This window comes from Parambassis ranga, chromosome 3 (assembly GCF_900634625.1).
Source record: "Parambassis ranga chromosome 3, fParRan2.1, whole genome shotgun sequence".
NCBI lineage: Eukaryota > Metazoa > Chordata > Actinopteri > Ambassidae > Parambassis > Parambassis ranga.
In genome coordinates this window covers 19,574,770-19,592,543 of record NC_041024.1, presented here as the reverse complement: position 1 = coordinate 19,592,543, position 17,774 = coordinate 19,574,770, and the positions used below count along the sequence as shown (strand labels likewise).

Below are 17,774 nucleotides of genomic sequence, written 5' to 3'. Positions count from 1 at the left end.
TGAACATGTTGTCACAGATTGAGGCGGACCGTGTCCACAGCATCACGCAGCCATTTAAGAAGCACAGATGTCCGTTTTTACTTTGTGTTTCAGCTGGCTGCTTTTTCTGACTAGAAGCCCTGTTTGGAAGTGATTCCTCATTCTGGCAGTAAATTTCAGGGCTTTCTTGTTCAGCTAAGTCAGTATCTGATGTGTCCTCAGCTGGCAAACAATCCGCTGGGACCTTTCTCCACCCTCAGTGTTCTCTGTGTGAGACTGCAGTTTGGCTGATATATATTACATCAAATATGTCACAGAGGACAGAGACATTATCACTTAAAAAGATGTCCTATGTACCTACAGCAGACAGACAGACAGGCAGACAGGAATACTTTCCAAGGGTGGCAGACTCAAGCAGCTTGAAGTATGTTTTATATATATGTGTTTTTCCCAGATAAAGCAGACCATGAGCATTAAGAATGAGTACAAAATAGTCAAAACCTATGGCTTGATTGTAGAAGACATGATGCAGCTCTGGTTCCTACATTAACCTACATTATTAACAAGAACTGGAAGCCAGAAATCATGTGTATAGCAAAGAAAGGAACCTAGTACTGAGTTTACAGAGGTTATCTGAATACCTAAATTGTACAAATTCAGTTTTATACCCCACTGGGATTTTTCTTTGCAACAATGTCCTAGTGTTTAAAGTTGGAAATCTCCCATCACTCTGAATCATCACAGGGTTTGATGGTATTCAGGACTAGAATCTGTCTGGTTATTGTCTACTATCGTGACTGCTTTTTTGTGTTTTATTACTAGTACTATGCTGCTAAAGAAGTTTCAGAATCTTAATGTGGTTTCTCACAATGCCATTTACACCCCCACAAGGAGGCCCTGATGGAGTTTTATTTGCAATGAAAGATGATGTGATTAAATTAAGAACTGCTGCAAAATGCATCCTCACCAGTGGTCTCAAACATTTGGACTCTACTATACTGTGGTGAAATCTTAATAACACAGATGATAAATTGCTGCTAACAAAACAACACAAACAAGCACAGAAACAATGCAAAAAGCACTGGCTTCAAACAAAATGGTTCACATGGCTGGGACATGGTCATTGGTCATGTCTATGTCTATGGTGGATGATGTTAATAATCCATTACAGATGTTATGTTATCGATCTAATGGAATGGTTCATAATTGAATGCAGAAATCTTGCTAGATACCTAAATGAAACCCAGTTTGTCTACACAAGTATAACTCAACTACATGAACAGCTGACCAGACTTTTCTTTTCTAATTTCAAACAAGCTTTGCTTGCTAGTAATTTCATCAATAGAAGAAAGGTTGTGCAGATTATTGGACTGGACACTCCTGCCTGTGAATTGCAGCCTTGCTTTATGGAAAACAAAGCTTTGACTTGAAAAAAGAACATGACACGCTTAGTCAAAGAGGAGGTCGGCCATGAGGTTGCTAGGTTACAGACGGGTATCAAAAGGTTAAAAAAAATGATAATTACAAAGATATGTTATGAGTTATATATGAGGAGATATACACACCAGTCACAATGTGAGATTGAAACTGCAGCTGAAAATAGTTTGTGGAGTTTATGTAGGCATCCATTGTCAGTGTGGGTTTGCTTCCTCTAGCTATAAATGGAGTGTTTGTGAATGGTAAATGATCCGTAAGTGTGAATGTGAGTGTGAATGTGTTTGTTTATATGTGTTATCTCAGTGGTAGACAGATGACCTGTCGAGGGTGTATCGGCTCCAGGAAACAGGATGGAATTAATACTTTGTTACTGTGTATTTTATTATTTCACTGCAAACATAAAATTCCAAGTTCCCTCTCCCCGGATGAACCCACAGACCCTGCCTTTTTTCACTGACCCATCTTTGGCTTTCTAGCCTAACAGCCGCAACAAGGTTGTCCTCAGCCAGCTGTCAGGTTTTAGAGTGCTGCTCCATTTTTATCGGAGGGCTCATCCAGGGCAGGTCTATAGCTGATAATTCATCATAGCTGATGGTATTGGGTGTTACACAAAAGACACACATATGCACACACTAATGCAGGGGTTTAGGCGACTTTTTTTTTCACTCAAACTAAATCATTTCACTCTCTGAAGTATGTTCTAAGGAACTGTACACACTATAATGCACAACAACTGTGTGTGATGTGTTCTATCAGTGTGTATTTCCAGTAACTATTCCATCATCTCATTATTTATCAATCAGAGTCCAGTTGTAATACTCCTGCAGTTATGCTTTGAACCTTTCCCTCCTCCTCCTGGTGTCTCTGCACCTTCTCCAGCTTTGTGTTCCTTTTCCTTCATAAACTCTGGACATTGTTGACACTGGACATCGCACACAGAAGTGGGGCGACTATTTTTAGAAGGGTTATGTTTGTTGTTGAGTTATAAACCACTCAGCCATGTGGTGATTACCATAACAGTCATGTTTTATCAAATGTTGCAGCTTGTATGAAGGGCAGAGATTTCCAGACAGGAGTTTTACAATAGTTGTTAGCATGCATTGTCTCTCTTCTCGTTCCCTTCTCCACACACACATTCAGTAACTGTAATTATCATGACTTGTCTTTGCCAAATACACCAGATGTTATCCTCCTGTACACCTTAGCAGTCTCCCACAGTTCTCTTGCTCTGAATGATAAACAGTAAGCAGTTTGGCAGGGTGTAAAAACAGTCTTACATTATACTCTAAAAATGTCCAAAACATAAATCCTCTGTAGTTAAACAGTGTCTGTTTATATGTATATGTTTTTATGTTGCATTGAGCCTTTCAGGCTATTTTCTGCCTACAGTGTAACAAAAGCACAGCATTGTCCATGTTGACCATCAGCAGTGTGCACGTCATTGGCAAGCTTTGACTGCCAACAGTGTCGATCATGTTGAAAGGAGTTAAAAGGTGGTTCATGGTTACCATTTACATACAGTTAACCACTGATATCACCATTACATAATTACAGTTCAATAGCTGCATGTTATTTGCTTCAATGTTTCTTACAGAAAATACTCTCTTTGTGTCGTTGTGTCAGTCACCCACAGATCTTTATGCTCCTTTTCTTAACATGAAAAATAAATGTATACATTTTTACACTGCTGGTGAGCCCTGCCTTTATTATGAGCCAGCACTTCATTAAATTCTAATAGCTGCTGAAAAAGGCCTCTGTGAAATGAAGTGTGACACATTAATGAAGTATTATTTATCAATGAGTAAAACAGCTCTGGTGTTTTATTGTCAGGTTCATTTCAATATCCAAAGTCTGGCTGTTTTGACAAGTTCCATTTTAAGTGTGAGGTAACTGCTGCTGCCTTTCTTGCTTTTCTCTCTCTCTCTCTCTCTGTGATGTCACCAGTTTCTCAACCTGCTCTTAATGCATTCTCCTTTTCACCTTTTCATATTCTCCCTCCCCTACATGATTTACACATCATGCTTGTTATAGGATCCTTCCATGTCCGCCTTTCTTCTTCTCTCTGCCGGGATTGAAGTCTGTCTCAGCAGGTTTCTCTGCAGGTTGCTCTTTGTCTGTCTCCCTTCTTCTGTAAATTTCAATTTTACAATTTCAGTCACTTTATTGGCATGACCATTAAAACTGATGAAATGCATAATATCTTGCCTCTCCTCCACATTCTGTCTCCACTCTGCTTGTAAGGATCCCCCATCAAACACACACACACACACACGCACACACAGTCTCCTTACTTCCAGCTCCTACTCTGACCTTTTACTCAAGCATTTCTTCTCGCTCTCCTCTTTATCGACATCCTTTCTCAGTACCTCCTTCCTTCCTACCACTTCACCTGGACTGACCGCTATGCATTGTCGGCTGCTCTGCTGCAGTTTCCTCTGAAATGCACACACACACACACACACTTTTTGTCTTTTGTTCACATGAAGAGAGCTTCTTGTTATCTGGTGCTGTTGGTCTGTGCATCTGTGTGTTTATGTGTCCATCAAAAGGAGCTGGTGCGTTATGATTGAATAGAATAAGTTGACAGTCAGGCAGACAGATGATTTGAGGCACATGACCACCACGCCGCACTGCCTTGTCTTCACTGCTTCTCTCTATTCTCCTCTGCTCTCTGTACTCCCATTCTTTTCTTCTTGGCCTTTTGACTTTTCATTATATCTCATCTCCTCTCCTTTCTGCCTCTCCTCATCATGCTCTTCCTGTTCAAAAAGCTACATTGACTAGAATAACCATATGTTACACCCAAGGTGCTTTGCGTGGCATATGTTGTACAAACGCAGAAAGGAACGATGGGCACACACGCAACGAAAGAAGCAAAACCTTTGCTGCAATTTCTAGACCTCACCAGCTGTTACTGTCCTCTCTCTCTTGTTTCCTCTTTCTTTTTCACTGCTCTTGTTGTTTTTTCTTGTAACAGATGTTTGTGTCGCTTTGAGGGACGCAGAGGTTGTTGGAAGTGAGGATGTAGTAATGTAGTGTGTGTAAATCTCAAACATAATTTAATGGATACATTACATGCATTTTATTATTTAAACAATGATTTTTTTTAGTGAGTACTGTTTGATGTAATGGGACAGAAAGTGTCATGAGGAGGCGACAGTATGGAGCATATCCTCTGAAAATCCTCTGGTAGCGGCTGCCATACATCTTTACAGACACTCAGGTTACATTGTTGGTTTTGCATAAGAAGGAAAACATTTTATTTAATGAGGACTATTTCCAGTAAAGATTTTAAGAAGACTCACATCATTGTGTTTCTTTACTGTCAAAACACCCAAACTTAGAGCACTGTTCTTGTGATGATGGTTACTTAATTAGCTCATGGAATCTGTGCAAAAACATGATGTGTTTATGCACCCTCAGGCAGAAAGTTACTGCTGTTTTTAGCAGCACTAAGCTCCAGTCAGTGTAGGGAACGTGTTTGTGAGTCTGTGTTTTAGTGCCAGCGTGGATTCGTCAGCTACTGTGTCTGAACAACACTTAAAACTCTAATCAAGGTATCAATATGTGCTGTTGTAACTCTGACTGCACGCTGATGTCTTGTTGAGTTTCAAATCAAAGGCAATTGGATCTTGTTTACTTGAAGCCGACTTGTAATGACAAAATCTGGCTCGTCAAAGTAAAAGTCCTGGTTAGCCTGGTTTGTCTGTGCTCATTTTGAGACACACTGACACTGTGTTTTATTATCATATACATTTAAATAACAACTACACAGTACAAGAGGCATACACACGTATAGCTACTGTCATATTCTCTGTGGACCATAAACAGCTTTTTCTGTGGCGGCTTGATGTTGCTCTTCTTGTGTATTTTCTCTACACTGAATCAACTGAAAACATCTTACGATGAACTGCAGCAACAAGTTTGCAACAGTCTTGTCTACTTAACATTAACATTCACTGTGCGCTGCTCCGATTTCCAGTATGCGTCACTGGCAGTAGAGGCGCTTCCTGTTAGCTACGCCATCCTGATGTGCTGCCAGATGTTTTCTTTTCTTTTCTTGTTTTTTTTTATTTGCATCATTTTTGACTGAGACAAATTTAAAATCCATCCATGTTTTTATTGTGTTGTCATGTTTGCCTAGAACCTGATGTGATGGTGCTGACTGTATGTCATCAAAATGAAACATAACATAACCTGAAAATGGGGAAAAAATGTCTACATTCTCCTCTGTCTCTGCCCTGTGAGTTTCAGGACTGTGTGCATAGGATACCACAGGCTTTGTGAATGGAGCTCTCACAAAGAGAATGCCAGTCACATATTTCTCTTTATTTTCTCCTCTGCTCCGTCTTGCCGTATACTCTCCTCTGTCCATCTGTGCCAAAGATCTAAGTGGTTTTCATCTCTTTGTCGGAACTCTCTCTCTCTCTCTCTCTCTCTCTCTCTCTCCTCTCTTTATTTTTTCATCCTGGGAAAGCTCAAGTGTAGCAAACACACTCCTATTGAGGAGTACGAGTCATGTTTGACCGCGCTCTACAAACCCCCAATCACTTCACATCACTCCAGTCCTTCACCGCAGTCAGACCCTGACTCCCCAACCTCTGCCTTGTTGTCTTTTCTCAGTGTCTCCCTTCTCACCTCTTCCTGCCTGCATTTCACAAAGCTCCTGTCATTTACTGCACATATTAAATTTACCAGCTTGTGTGGCTATGGCTTGGTATGCCTTCATCCACTTGCCCTGTGTAAAGCCCTGTGCTGCTTTACTTAGATTCAATCTTTTTTGGTATCTTAGTCCATAAGACCATAGGGGCACAAAAGAAAACATTTTTAGAGCTTATTTTAGAATCAAAGTGAGACCGAAGTGATAAAAAAAGTATGAGAAAATTCTGATGAATGATTTTAAAGCTTAGCCATATCAAGAAGAAACTGGATGGACAACGTGGGGCTCTTTTCTTTCTCGCCTTTCTCTGCAGTTGCACACTTTATGCCAGCCAATAATCTATATTAAACAATATCTCAAAGAGGAGATCCACAGACTGCAGAGCTGCCAGGAAACCAATGGTCTCTTTTCCATTACACTTTTTTTGTTTGTCCACCTCCTCTCTCCTCTAATCTACCCTCTGTTCTCCAACGATCCCCTTTCATTGGCTTCTGCTATTATCTGACACTTTTGTTGATCGCACAATCTCGTTGTCCTTTTCAGCAACTGTGCTGGAAAACACACAGTGGTTCAATGACAAACACTGGTACACACGCATGGGGTATCACAGCATGTATCACACACACCATGACACGCCGGTTTCATAATCCTAGAAAAGCACTCCACTGGCTTGGATAAAGTAAATGAAAGTTTAATCAAGAGGCTTTGGTTGTGTGTGGTGTTGACTGTCAAATACATTGTGCTCACAAATATACAACATCACAGACACACACATTTATATAGACTAATCTGTGCCAACATGGACAAGCACGCGCTATATAGGGAGTGCAAACATGATTATTTAAATTACACTCTAGATTGACATTAAAGGTTTTGAGCTGTAGTGTTGAATTTCTCTATTAATTAATAGATTAGTAATTTATTCATTTCTGTTGCAATACATACATTAGTTAAGATGATAGGTGTAGAAACTATATATTACTTTAGTTCTGTAAGTAGTAAGTAAGTAGAAACTGTAAGTGTTGGCACTTTGTATTTGCACTGAAAATAAACATGTCTTGTGTGTGTCACAGTAAAGTTATGTGAAGGGACTTAAGTGTATGCAAATGAAGATTGGAAAAATGTTTTCCCTTAACTTTTAAATCAGTCCTAATGGAAATAAAAAAGGTGAACGGACATTTATTTACAGGTTACATAAACGTTATCTTGCTGGTAATTATACAGGTGCAGACTGAACAACATGAAATGACACATTTTTATATAATACGCATTTGAAAGGGGTATCTGTTTACCTATTTTGTGGTACAGAGGAAATAAAAATATATAATCTATTTATTCTTTTTGTATGTATTTTATTCGTAGAGAATCAGCAATTTACAGTTGATTGAAAGCATCCAAGAGGTTACTGAAGGTTAGTCCTTTCATTTCTAACGGTCATTTAGTGGTCAGGTCAGAAGTTAAATCAATGTCCCTGATGCGTTTTGATATCTAAAGCTCAAATCGAGCCAAAATGAAAAGGATGAGGTCGTGACATCAACCATTTGATCTTCCTCTCTCCTGTCTGCAGAGAAGAATCCTGATAAAATGCTGAGGTTGTGTGAGTCACTGGACATTTGGTCATAAGCCTGTGTGGAAAACTATGTGTGTGTGTGATTAGTGTTCCTTTGGGTCAAATGAACACTTCCCTCAATTGTGGTTAATCAATACATTTTGTGACTCTTCTCTCAGATACACACTGTCCGCAGCTCTTATCTCTTTCTCCCATCTTTCCTTCCCTTTCTTTTCCCTCCCTTCTGCTTGGGATGGCAGGGGTAGGGCCAAGGCATCGAAACAGTCTCCTGTGAATGAAGTGAATTGAGACGGAGCTCATCTGCATGCATGAGCTGCTCCCATAAAGTAACTACGCATATCAATCACGCCCCTCGTGGCTTTGTGTTCAACAGGATTTGTGTGGGATTCCTCCTGGCAGGATACAGTAGAACGTACATGCAGACACACACCACACGCAGGGAATGCTCACTCACATTTCACCAGTGTGCACACTCGTTCACTCTTTCAACTACAATCACACACATGCTGCTCAGCACTCTGTCAAACTGTCAGTGCGGTTTGACACCAGCTCTCCTGTCTCATCATTAGTTTTAGTGAGAGATGTCCTGTCCCCTTAACAAAAACAAACATGGCAGGCGGTGACGAATCAATTAATCAGATGAGGCATTTGCCGATAGTTATATTTCCCTTACAACTAATGTGCATCGAATGTCTCAGAAAAGTTTCCAATAATGCATGGACAACATTTTCAATCAGCATCCGCCAGCACAGTTTTGATTGATGAATCCTCAGAGTTAGATAGATTGTTGTCAAAGCAGCAACTCTGTGACTGATGATTCCATACTAACTGAATTGATGCACCCCTGAGCTGGACACAGCACAGTCATGGTGTTTGTGTTGATAATTCCTGAGCATGTGTCTATTCTCAAAAAACCTTTGGCCTTATGTGGGAGGTTTATTTTTTTTTCCTTGTTGATGATACTTTGTTGGACCACTTTCAGATAATTTCAAATAAGCCCCTTTTCCTATAGGTCTGGTCCTGGCTTCATCAATCCATAGAGTGAGCGAATCATTCAGTCATCTGTCCCTTAGGGATGGCCAAGTACCGATACCTGGTCTTGGTATCGGGCCGATACTGACGTTATTTCAGAGTATCGGTACTTGTTAAAGGCTGCCGATACCAGCCACCAATACTCAAGGCAAAAAAAAAAAAAAAACTATTACACCTCCCCAGAAAATGGTGACATCATGTTCTATTCAGCCAAACATGACCGCGTTTGATATCAGTGAGTACTCAAGTACTGTGAGTACTCAATGCAATTTCCCTATTGTGGGACTAATAAAGGTTTCTTAATCTTAAGAATGAGTACAAAAAGAGTAAAAAAGTAGCATCGAACATCGCTAATGTTAATGTTTCTCACAGATTCATGCAGACATTCTTTCGATGGTGATGGAGAGCCAGAGGAAGTGCGTGATATTTACTTATTGCAGCATCTCCTTCCACCCTGCCATCTGTATGACCTGTTTCTGGCTCTCTGTGAACCCTGTTCTCATATTCCTTCTTTCCAGGATGCAGACAGCCTGTTTTACATAAAATCTCTTTAGGCCAAAAGCCTGCACATGGAACTCAGTTTTGGGTTGTTTCCTGGTTGTAAGCCTGTGTGGACATATTAGTAAATGTGACTGCATGCTGTATAGACTTGTTTTATGTTGAAGGCCACACAGAATATTAGTGGGTCTGATTAAAAGATGCTAGGGAGAGGACATGCAGCTGCCATGTTCAGAGGAGGGCCTGGTCTTTAACTGGTCTCATCAAGCAACCTGCAGAAGTTAGAAACAGGTTAAATTATAGCTTGTAGTTTCAGGCTTGTTGGGTCAGTAAGTTGTTGACTCTGTGCCAGGTTGTGTGTATTTGTGCTGTGTGTGAGACCAGAGTAGGATTGCGTTACCTCCGTGGTGTAACATGTGGAGTCCTCTTGCTTGGTTTGCATCATTCCTTCATTTTGCTTTGTCTGCACTGCCCTGGGAGTCTTCCTCTATCGAACATCTCTTCCCCTATTGAGCCCTAGTTGTTTGACATTCGCCTGTTTTATTCCATATCTTATGATTAATGCCATTTTTTCCTGTTTCTTCTATCACTGTTTTCACCTCATGTGCCCTTTACCATCGATCTCTTTTCATTTCACTTATCAAATCTCTGGATACAGTAATTTGTCTCTTCTCAGGTTTCTTCTTTCTTTTTTTGCTCATCCTGTCTCTCCTTCCTCTCTCTCCTCCACATCTTTCTTTTCTTTTTACCTCCTCCTCTTCTCTCGCAGCCTCCCTTTCCTTTAGTCGATCAGACAGTTGAAGCAGCCAAGCTGCCGGAGGCGAGAGCAGACAGAGGAGCCGCTCTGTCCGACCTCCCTCCCTCTCCAGAGAGGCAAACTAATGCAGACACGCCAATAAGGTGTAAGGAAACAATTATTCACCATTTATATGAGCCCTCCATCGTTACAAGATCATGCAGCACACCTCAGGAGCGCAGCTTCATTACCCCACATTGTGTTTTTAGCCTTTTTTTGCTAGCAATGATAGCATTTTCTTCTATTGCTTGTTAGAGATTTGCAGATTTGTAGCCTAGAGGTTACAGTCAGCTTGTTATTGGAACAAATAGCTCACTGAAAAAAAAACAACTGTGAAATTGTTAGAAAAGTCAAGTTAAGAAAATAGAGGATCTCATCTCCCACATTGCTTTTGCTTATTTTTTTGTCTTGTGCTGTTAAAAGCCATCAAAGAGACTTCTCGTTTCATTGCAGTATTCGTTGAAATTATCGAACATATCATCAAACAACAAACAAAACTGCTTCTTATTCATCATAATCTTCACTTTTAAGTCATTTCTCAAGAGATAGACAGAGCTGCAAGAGAGCAGAGCTGCCCAGTCTGTGTGTGTGTGTTCGCCTGTATATGTGAAGTGAATAATTGACTGTTCACTTGATAAACCCCTCAAACACAAATGTCTCATTGACACGCAGTGATTTCTGTAGTACACAATTTGAAACATGAACTCACACAATCAGACACGACCTGTCTTCTATTCTTCTGTAGACATTCTGGACGTAAGAGCAAAACAATGAGAGCTGAGCAGAAAGACTGACAGGATTACTTTCACTTGTCTCTCAGATGATCTTCATTTTTATTCAAGAAGGCTTATTTTTTATTTTTTATTTTACTTGGACAGCCTGTGGAAGAGATTATGGCTTGACTACAGAGTACAGTGCATGTACCGGCCCAGCTTAAGGCCACAGCCAGAAGCAAGTGGAAAATGCTGGACACAAGACTGAATCTGAATTGCAGTTTTTTGTTTTTGCCTGTTTCTCACAACTATTTTTTCGAAGATTAAAAAAAAAAAAAAAGTAGAAAAAAAAAGTGCAAATGCAAGTGGACATATTCGTTATGTCACAATACCTTAAGCTATTAGCACCTCCTGCTTGTTTCCACAAGAGAGAACACACAGAGACAGATTCAGAGCCTTCTTTTATTTTGAACTTGATTTCTGGCTGCAGATTGCGCCAAGTGTTGTTATGTCTGATCGAGTTGAAGTTTAAGGTGAACAGGCCGCCTACTTTCTTCCTGTCTGTTCAATGATAACAGTTGTAGAGCACAGTGAAGATTTGTTCTCCCTGTGAATCGATGCTAATCACATCATTGTGCTGCCCTGTCCCCCATGCCTCTCTCTGGGGTTTCACACTCCTCTCTGGCCTTTTCTTCTTCACCCGCTGTTTCTCTCGCTCTGTCTCTGTCTCTCCCCTCCTCCCTCTTGTCTCCCCTCATCATAGGGGAGGTGAAGCCATCTGAGGCTACTTGCACGCGAGCCAGCCCTCCACATGGGTCAGCGCTGTGCAGACTCAGATATTGTAGTTGTCGCCAGCCCGGAGAGCTTCCATCATGCATCTATCATCCATTATTTCTGCTGTAGCCATCACAGCCTGTATTTTCCATAGTGTTGTAAAATGGGACCTTTTTTTTATCTTTGGGTCAAAATAACAATACATTTCTGTACTGTTAATTGTACAATATTAAGCAATATTAATAATAATAACAATATAAATAGTGTAGGGACTTTTATGAGACCTTTTTTGTAATATGCTACATGCAATTAACTTCGTTTGTTGCTATCACACAGCTATGATTCAGTATTTTTCCACCACTGATACAACTGGTGAGACACGAATCTGCCTTTCGACCTTCTAACGCTGCTCCGACGTTTCAGTTTTCAAATAAGTGACTGCATCTCGACAGACTCCGACACATGTAGCACTTCAGCATTTTTTGTAAAAGGCTTCGTTCATGCAGATGCAGGAGTAATGTGATATATTTATTTATCTGAGTCATCAATACTAGCACTAGTATTACACATGCGCCCACAAGACCATGACCTTTTTATTTTCCTGCTGCAGAGATATTGCTAAATATGTAACACTTTCTCTTCCTCTCTTTTTGTGTCTCTGTGTGTATATGCGTATGTTTGCATGGCTACTTGATGTATGCGTGTGTGTGCGCGTGTGTGTGTGTGTGTCCATCCTTTTATTCACAGCTCCAGCCAACGCCCAGATCGTGCACTCCGGCGCAGCATGTAACGTCAAGGATGATAACATCAGTGAGAGAATCTACACCATCAAAGAAGGAGACACACTGGTGCTTCAGTGTATTGTTAAAGGACACCCGCGACCACAGGTAAGCTCCTACAGCCCCTGCTGAGCTCATATATAACTACACTTCGACTGAGTGCGAACGTAGGTTCTGAAACTCCAGCTCAAGGACACTTCAGTGATAGTAACTCATACAAACTAGCAGCATAGAAAAACAGCTATAAAAGGACTAAATATGTTGTTGTCTTTGGCTTTCAGAAAAAAAACATGTAATCGATTAGTCAAATTGGCATCATTAAATTTATAATTCCTACATTCCAGCCCTCATACTCCACTTTTTTTACCAGATACTTTGAGAATATATTCTACTCATCTAGCTGATTGCCAGAGTAGGTCTCAGACTCTTTCAGCTAATTCCTTTGTGTTTATATGAGTCCCATTTTCCTGACACAGATATGCAAAAGCCCAAGGTCTTATCAAGCTGCTGATGTTGTTATAATGCCTGAACACCTCCATAAATCTGCTAAAATCTAACTTTGTTTACATGGTGTGTCTATTTCCATGCAAAAAGCTCTGGGTCATAATATGCTGGTGACTGAAAAGCCTGCAGGCAGCGTGGATGCATTCCATGATTAGCATCACAAAACATGCCCACTACTGGCTAGCATAAACTATATGATGTATCCATGAGTCATTACTCATGTTTATAGTGTCAGTGGGCTTATGTTTGTTTTGTTCTGAGTCACACAATATCTTACTTTACTCACCAGAGGCATTAACTAAAACCAAACCCTGGCTTCTCTGCTCTGGGCTCAGTGCTGAAACCAGCTGGCTCTGTCCCGAATCCTTCTTTCTTTTTAGTTGGTTGGAAGCACTTATCTAGATAATATGTTTAGTGACGTAAAGGTCATTGGTTTAATCCCACAAAACGAGTGACTGGATGAATGTGCTCTGTGCTGTAAACTGTTATAATTTAATCACAACACTTGTCTTTAGCAAGGCTAACAGTGCAGGTCTTCAATTTATAAAATTATACTACACGACAATGATACAACGTATTAAATTAATAAATAATTAGTATATGATAAATCACAGTATGCAATTATCTACTTCAGTGCACCGCTGATTTTCCTTCTGCCCTTTTAAGTTACATTAGGAAGAAGTGAAGAAGAAGAAATGCAGAAATGCTATTATACAACAACTGAGACAGGGTTAGACATGCGGCGCTTGGAGTAAACCCAATTATATGAAAATATTATTAAATATTATGAATATTCTAATTCTTAGATAAATATATGAAAACATATTAGCTGTCACATGTGTAAATCTTAATGTACTACACCTGTATAACATTAATATGTGTGGGAAAAAAATAGACAAAAATATACTCACTAACACACACACAAACACACACACACTCAGCCTGTGCTGGACACATCTGGTTTCCTGGGTTGAACTCCAGCAAGACATTTTGGACCAGGGTCTCTGTGTGTGTGTGTGTGTGTGTGTGTGTGTGTGTGTGTGTGAGTGTGTGTGTGTGTGTGTGTGTGTGTCTCTCTCTCTCCCTATGTGTCTGTGTCTCTCTCTCTCTCTCTGTGTGTGTGTCTCTCTCTGTCTCTGTGTTGTGTGCTGGCTTCGAGTGCTAGATGTAAAATGAATTGAGGTGACTGCGGAGGGGCTGTGTGTGTTGTGTGTATTTGTGTGGGAGTGTGTGAGGTGAGAAAAGCAGTGTTCCTCACGGGTGCATGTCCACTGGCATCACATCAGCATGAATAAAACAGTGCGTGTGTCTAGGCCTTGTTTTCTTCTGTGTTCTACTACGTGTGTGTGTGTGTATGTGTTACTCTGCAGATGCAAAAAAAGTTGCAATATTTAATTACACACTGCTCCCTATACACTAACTGCTGTCATTCGTCTCTCATTTGATCCATCCATCTCATACTCTTTAGGCAACACACACACACATGCACAGTTGTACAGGACGTTCGCCCAAAAAAACAAATACAACTTTTAATAAAACTTTTATTTTCACTTGCGCCTGAATAATAATATTTATACAAAACATACTCTGAAAAACACAAACTACACCCCTGGAGCGGTTTAAAGATGTAGGAAATTGCGTCAGTGATTGCTTGTTCCTTGGGTCGGAGGTGGGAGTGTATTTTGAATAATGATCACTTTGGTCACATTGTCAGAATATAAAATATATATGGTCTGTGAGCAAACAAGACTTACACTGCCTCTGGCAAAGAGACATTGGTTGAGTGAATGTGTGTGCCAGTGGTTGTGTGCTCATGTTTGTGTTTGTGTCTGTCAGTGAGAAAAATGTATATGTAGACACTAACACACAAAGGCAGTCGGAAACAAAGGAACAGATAACAGGCTCTGTTAGAGTTGCAGCAGTGGAAAAAAAAAACATTTCCTCGTGCCCTCAGACATAAAAAATGGAGGTAGAAACAACATATCTTGATTAAATCATTCACATGATATCTCCACGACTAAAATATGTATATACATTGCCTCACAGATTCAAAAACATAATCACAACCCACGCCCCAGAATAATACCCCAGTCAAGATGACATTTGAAACCAACAAAGATCAACTGTATTATAACTTGAAAGGGTTTAAAGCAGAGCTGAAAGAGAGATGATGCACACCCAATGGCTGGTATATGATCAATATTATGAAGGAACACTATAATTTTCAACCACAAACACTGAAAGTGCTTGTATGTGCTCCCATGCCTGCTCCAGGTCAGGAGAATGATGTTAGTTAATAACATTGATATAACTCCACTCTGGAAAAACACAATTAAGTGAAAAACTTTAAGTGAAAGCGTTTTGGTGCTGGGCATGTTCTCCTATTGGAGTGGTAGTGGTCATCCTGTCAGAATTGTCACTGCAGACACATTTTGTGAACATGAAATGTATGACATGCCATTTTGTAGCCATAATTTAGAAAATGTGCATGGAGAAGTCATGCTCGTTTAAAGTCCTCTTCAAGATTACACTGTAACCACGAATAACCTCAACCTCAGCAAGATTCTCATCTTCAGCATGACACAGATTGATTTATCTCTGTCAGACTAGACATTAACAATCTGTTGTTGCTCCACGTTGGACTGAACTAAACATTTTCTGTATTACACTCAACAAAAATATAAACGCAACACTTTTGTTTTTGCTCCCATGTTTCATGAGATGGACTTGAAGATCTAAACTTCATTCCAGATACACAATATTACCATTCCTCTCAAACATTGTTCACAAATCTGTCTAAATGTGTGATAGTGAGCACTTCTGCTTTGCTGAGATAATCCATCCCACCTCACAGGTGTGCCACATCAAGATGCTGATCTGACATCATGATTAGTGCACAGGTGTACCTCAAACTGCCCACAATAAAAGGCCACCCTGAAATGTGCATTTTGTTTCTGCTTTATTGGCGGTCTGGGGACTCAGAACCAGTCAGTATCTTGTGTGACCACCATTTGCCTCATGCAGTGCAACACATCTTCTTCGCATAGAGTTTATCAGATTGTCTATTGTGGCCTGTGGAATGTTGGTCCACTCCTCTTCAATGGCTGTGCGAAGTTGCTGGATATTAGTGGGAACTGGTGCACGCTGTCGTATACGCCGGTCAAGCACATCCCAAACATGTTCAATGGGTGACATGTCCGGTGAGTATGCTGGCCATGCAAGAACTGGGACATTTTCAGCTTCCAAGAATTGTGTACAGATCCTTGCAACATGGGGCCGTGCATTATCTTGCTGAAACATGAGGTGATGTTCATGGATGTATGGCACAACAATGGGCCTCAGGATCTCATCACGGTATCTCTGTGCATTCAAAATGCCATCAATAAAATGCACCTGTGTTCTTCGTCCATAACAGATGCCTGCCCATACCATGACCCCACCACCACCATGGGCCACTCGATCCACAACATTGACATCAGCAAAGCGCTCACCCACACGACGCCACACACGCTGTCTGCCATCTGCCCTGAACAATGTAAACCGAGATTCATCCGTGAAGAGAACACCTCTCCAACGTGCTAGACGCCATCGAATATGAGCATTTGCCCACTCAAGTCTGTTACGGCGACGATCTGGAGTCAGGTTAAGACCCCGATGAGGACGACGAGCATGCAGTTGAGCTTCCCTGAGACGGTTTCTGACAGTTTGTGCAGAAATTGTTTGGTTATGCAAACCAATTGTTTCAGCAGCTGTCTGAGTGGCTGGTCTCAGACGATCTCGGAGGTGAACCTGCTGGATGTGGAGGTCCTGGGCTGGTGTGGTTACTCGTGGTCTGCGGTTGTGAGGCTGGTTGGATGTACTGCCATATTCTCTGAAACGCCTTTGGAGACGGCTTATGGTGGAGAAATGAACATTCAATGCACGAGCAACAGATCTGGTTGACATTCCTGCGGTCAGCATGCCAATTGCACGCTCCCTCAATGCTTGTGGCATCTGTGGCATTTTGCTGTGAGACAAAACTGCACATTTCAGGGTGGCCTTTTATTGTGGGCAGTTTGAGGTACACCTGTGCACTAATCATGATGTCAGATCAGCATCTTGATGTGGCACACCTGTGAGGTGGGATGGATTATCTCAGCAAAGCAGAAGTGCTCACTATCACACATTTAGACAGATTTGTGAACAATGTTTGAGAGGAATGGTAATATTGTGTATCTGGAATGAAGTTTAGATCTTCAAGTCCATCTCATGAAACATGGGAGCAAAAACAAAAGTGTTGCGTTTATATTTTTGTTGAGTGTAATTACAAAAAGTTGGGAAATAATCAAAACATGTAGACAGTGGAAAGCAATCAAAAGTTCCAAACATGGAAGAGGACCATGTGTTTAAAAGCACCATCAAATTGACATGCACGCATGCACACACACACACACACACATACATGTGTATACATGGGTAGGCGGAAGACAGGGGTAAAAGACAGATGAGGTAATAAGAGCAGGATTGAACAGTGTAAGGTCAATATAAACAAAATCAAACGATGAAAGATTATAGTGACACCAGAGAAACAAGGACAGATTATACAATGATCGTTATGATCATTATAATAAAGAAGGAGCATGGAATTTACAGTTGTAGGTTATATGGAATCCCACTTTGATCACACAACTCCCTCAGTGTCTCAAGTCTTTTCCATTTCAGATTCTGATTCTGCTCCTGTGGCAAAAAACAAACAAACAAACAAATGAACGAACAAACAACTGAAAACACTCAAACACAGTACAAAGTACCCCCCCATGATTCAATAACTTGCAGATCCACATTTAACAGCAATAACTTGAAGTAATGGTTTCCTGTTTAACTACCAGTCTCTCACATCATTGTGGAGGACTTCTTCCTAATGACATTGCTTTAGTTCATTGATGTTGTTGAGCATTTGCTTATGCAAAGCATTTCAATGGAGATGGAGTTGAGGTCTGGTCTTGAGTTGAGGTCTAGGTTGAGTCATGATTGGATCAATGAGTGCATGGTG

General features: G+C 40.7%; 1 protein-coding gene across 3 annotated transcripts in view; it reads left to right on the top strand.

Annotated features, from left to right (window-relative positions):
• Positions 1 to 17,774, top strand: part of mdga1 (MAM domain containing glycosylphosphatidylinositol anchor 1) — a 133,757-nt gene that overhangs the window by 26,107 nt on the left and 89,876 nt on the right. For all 3 annotated transcript variants that reach the window (XM_028402468.1, XM_028402469.1, XM_028402467.1), the window contains exon 3: positions 12,207 to 12,346. In XM_028402468.1, coding sequence (XP_028258269.1) covers positions 12,207 to 12,346 — 140 coding nt within the window. The remainder of the gene's footprint in view (positions 1 to 12,206; positions 12,347 to 17,774) is intronic.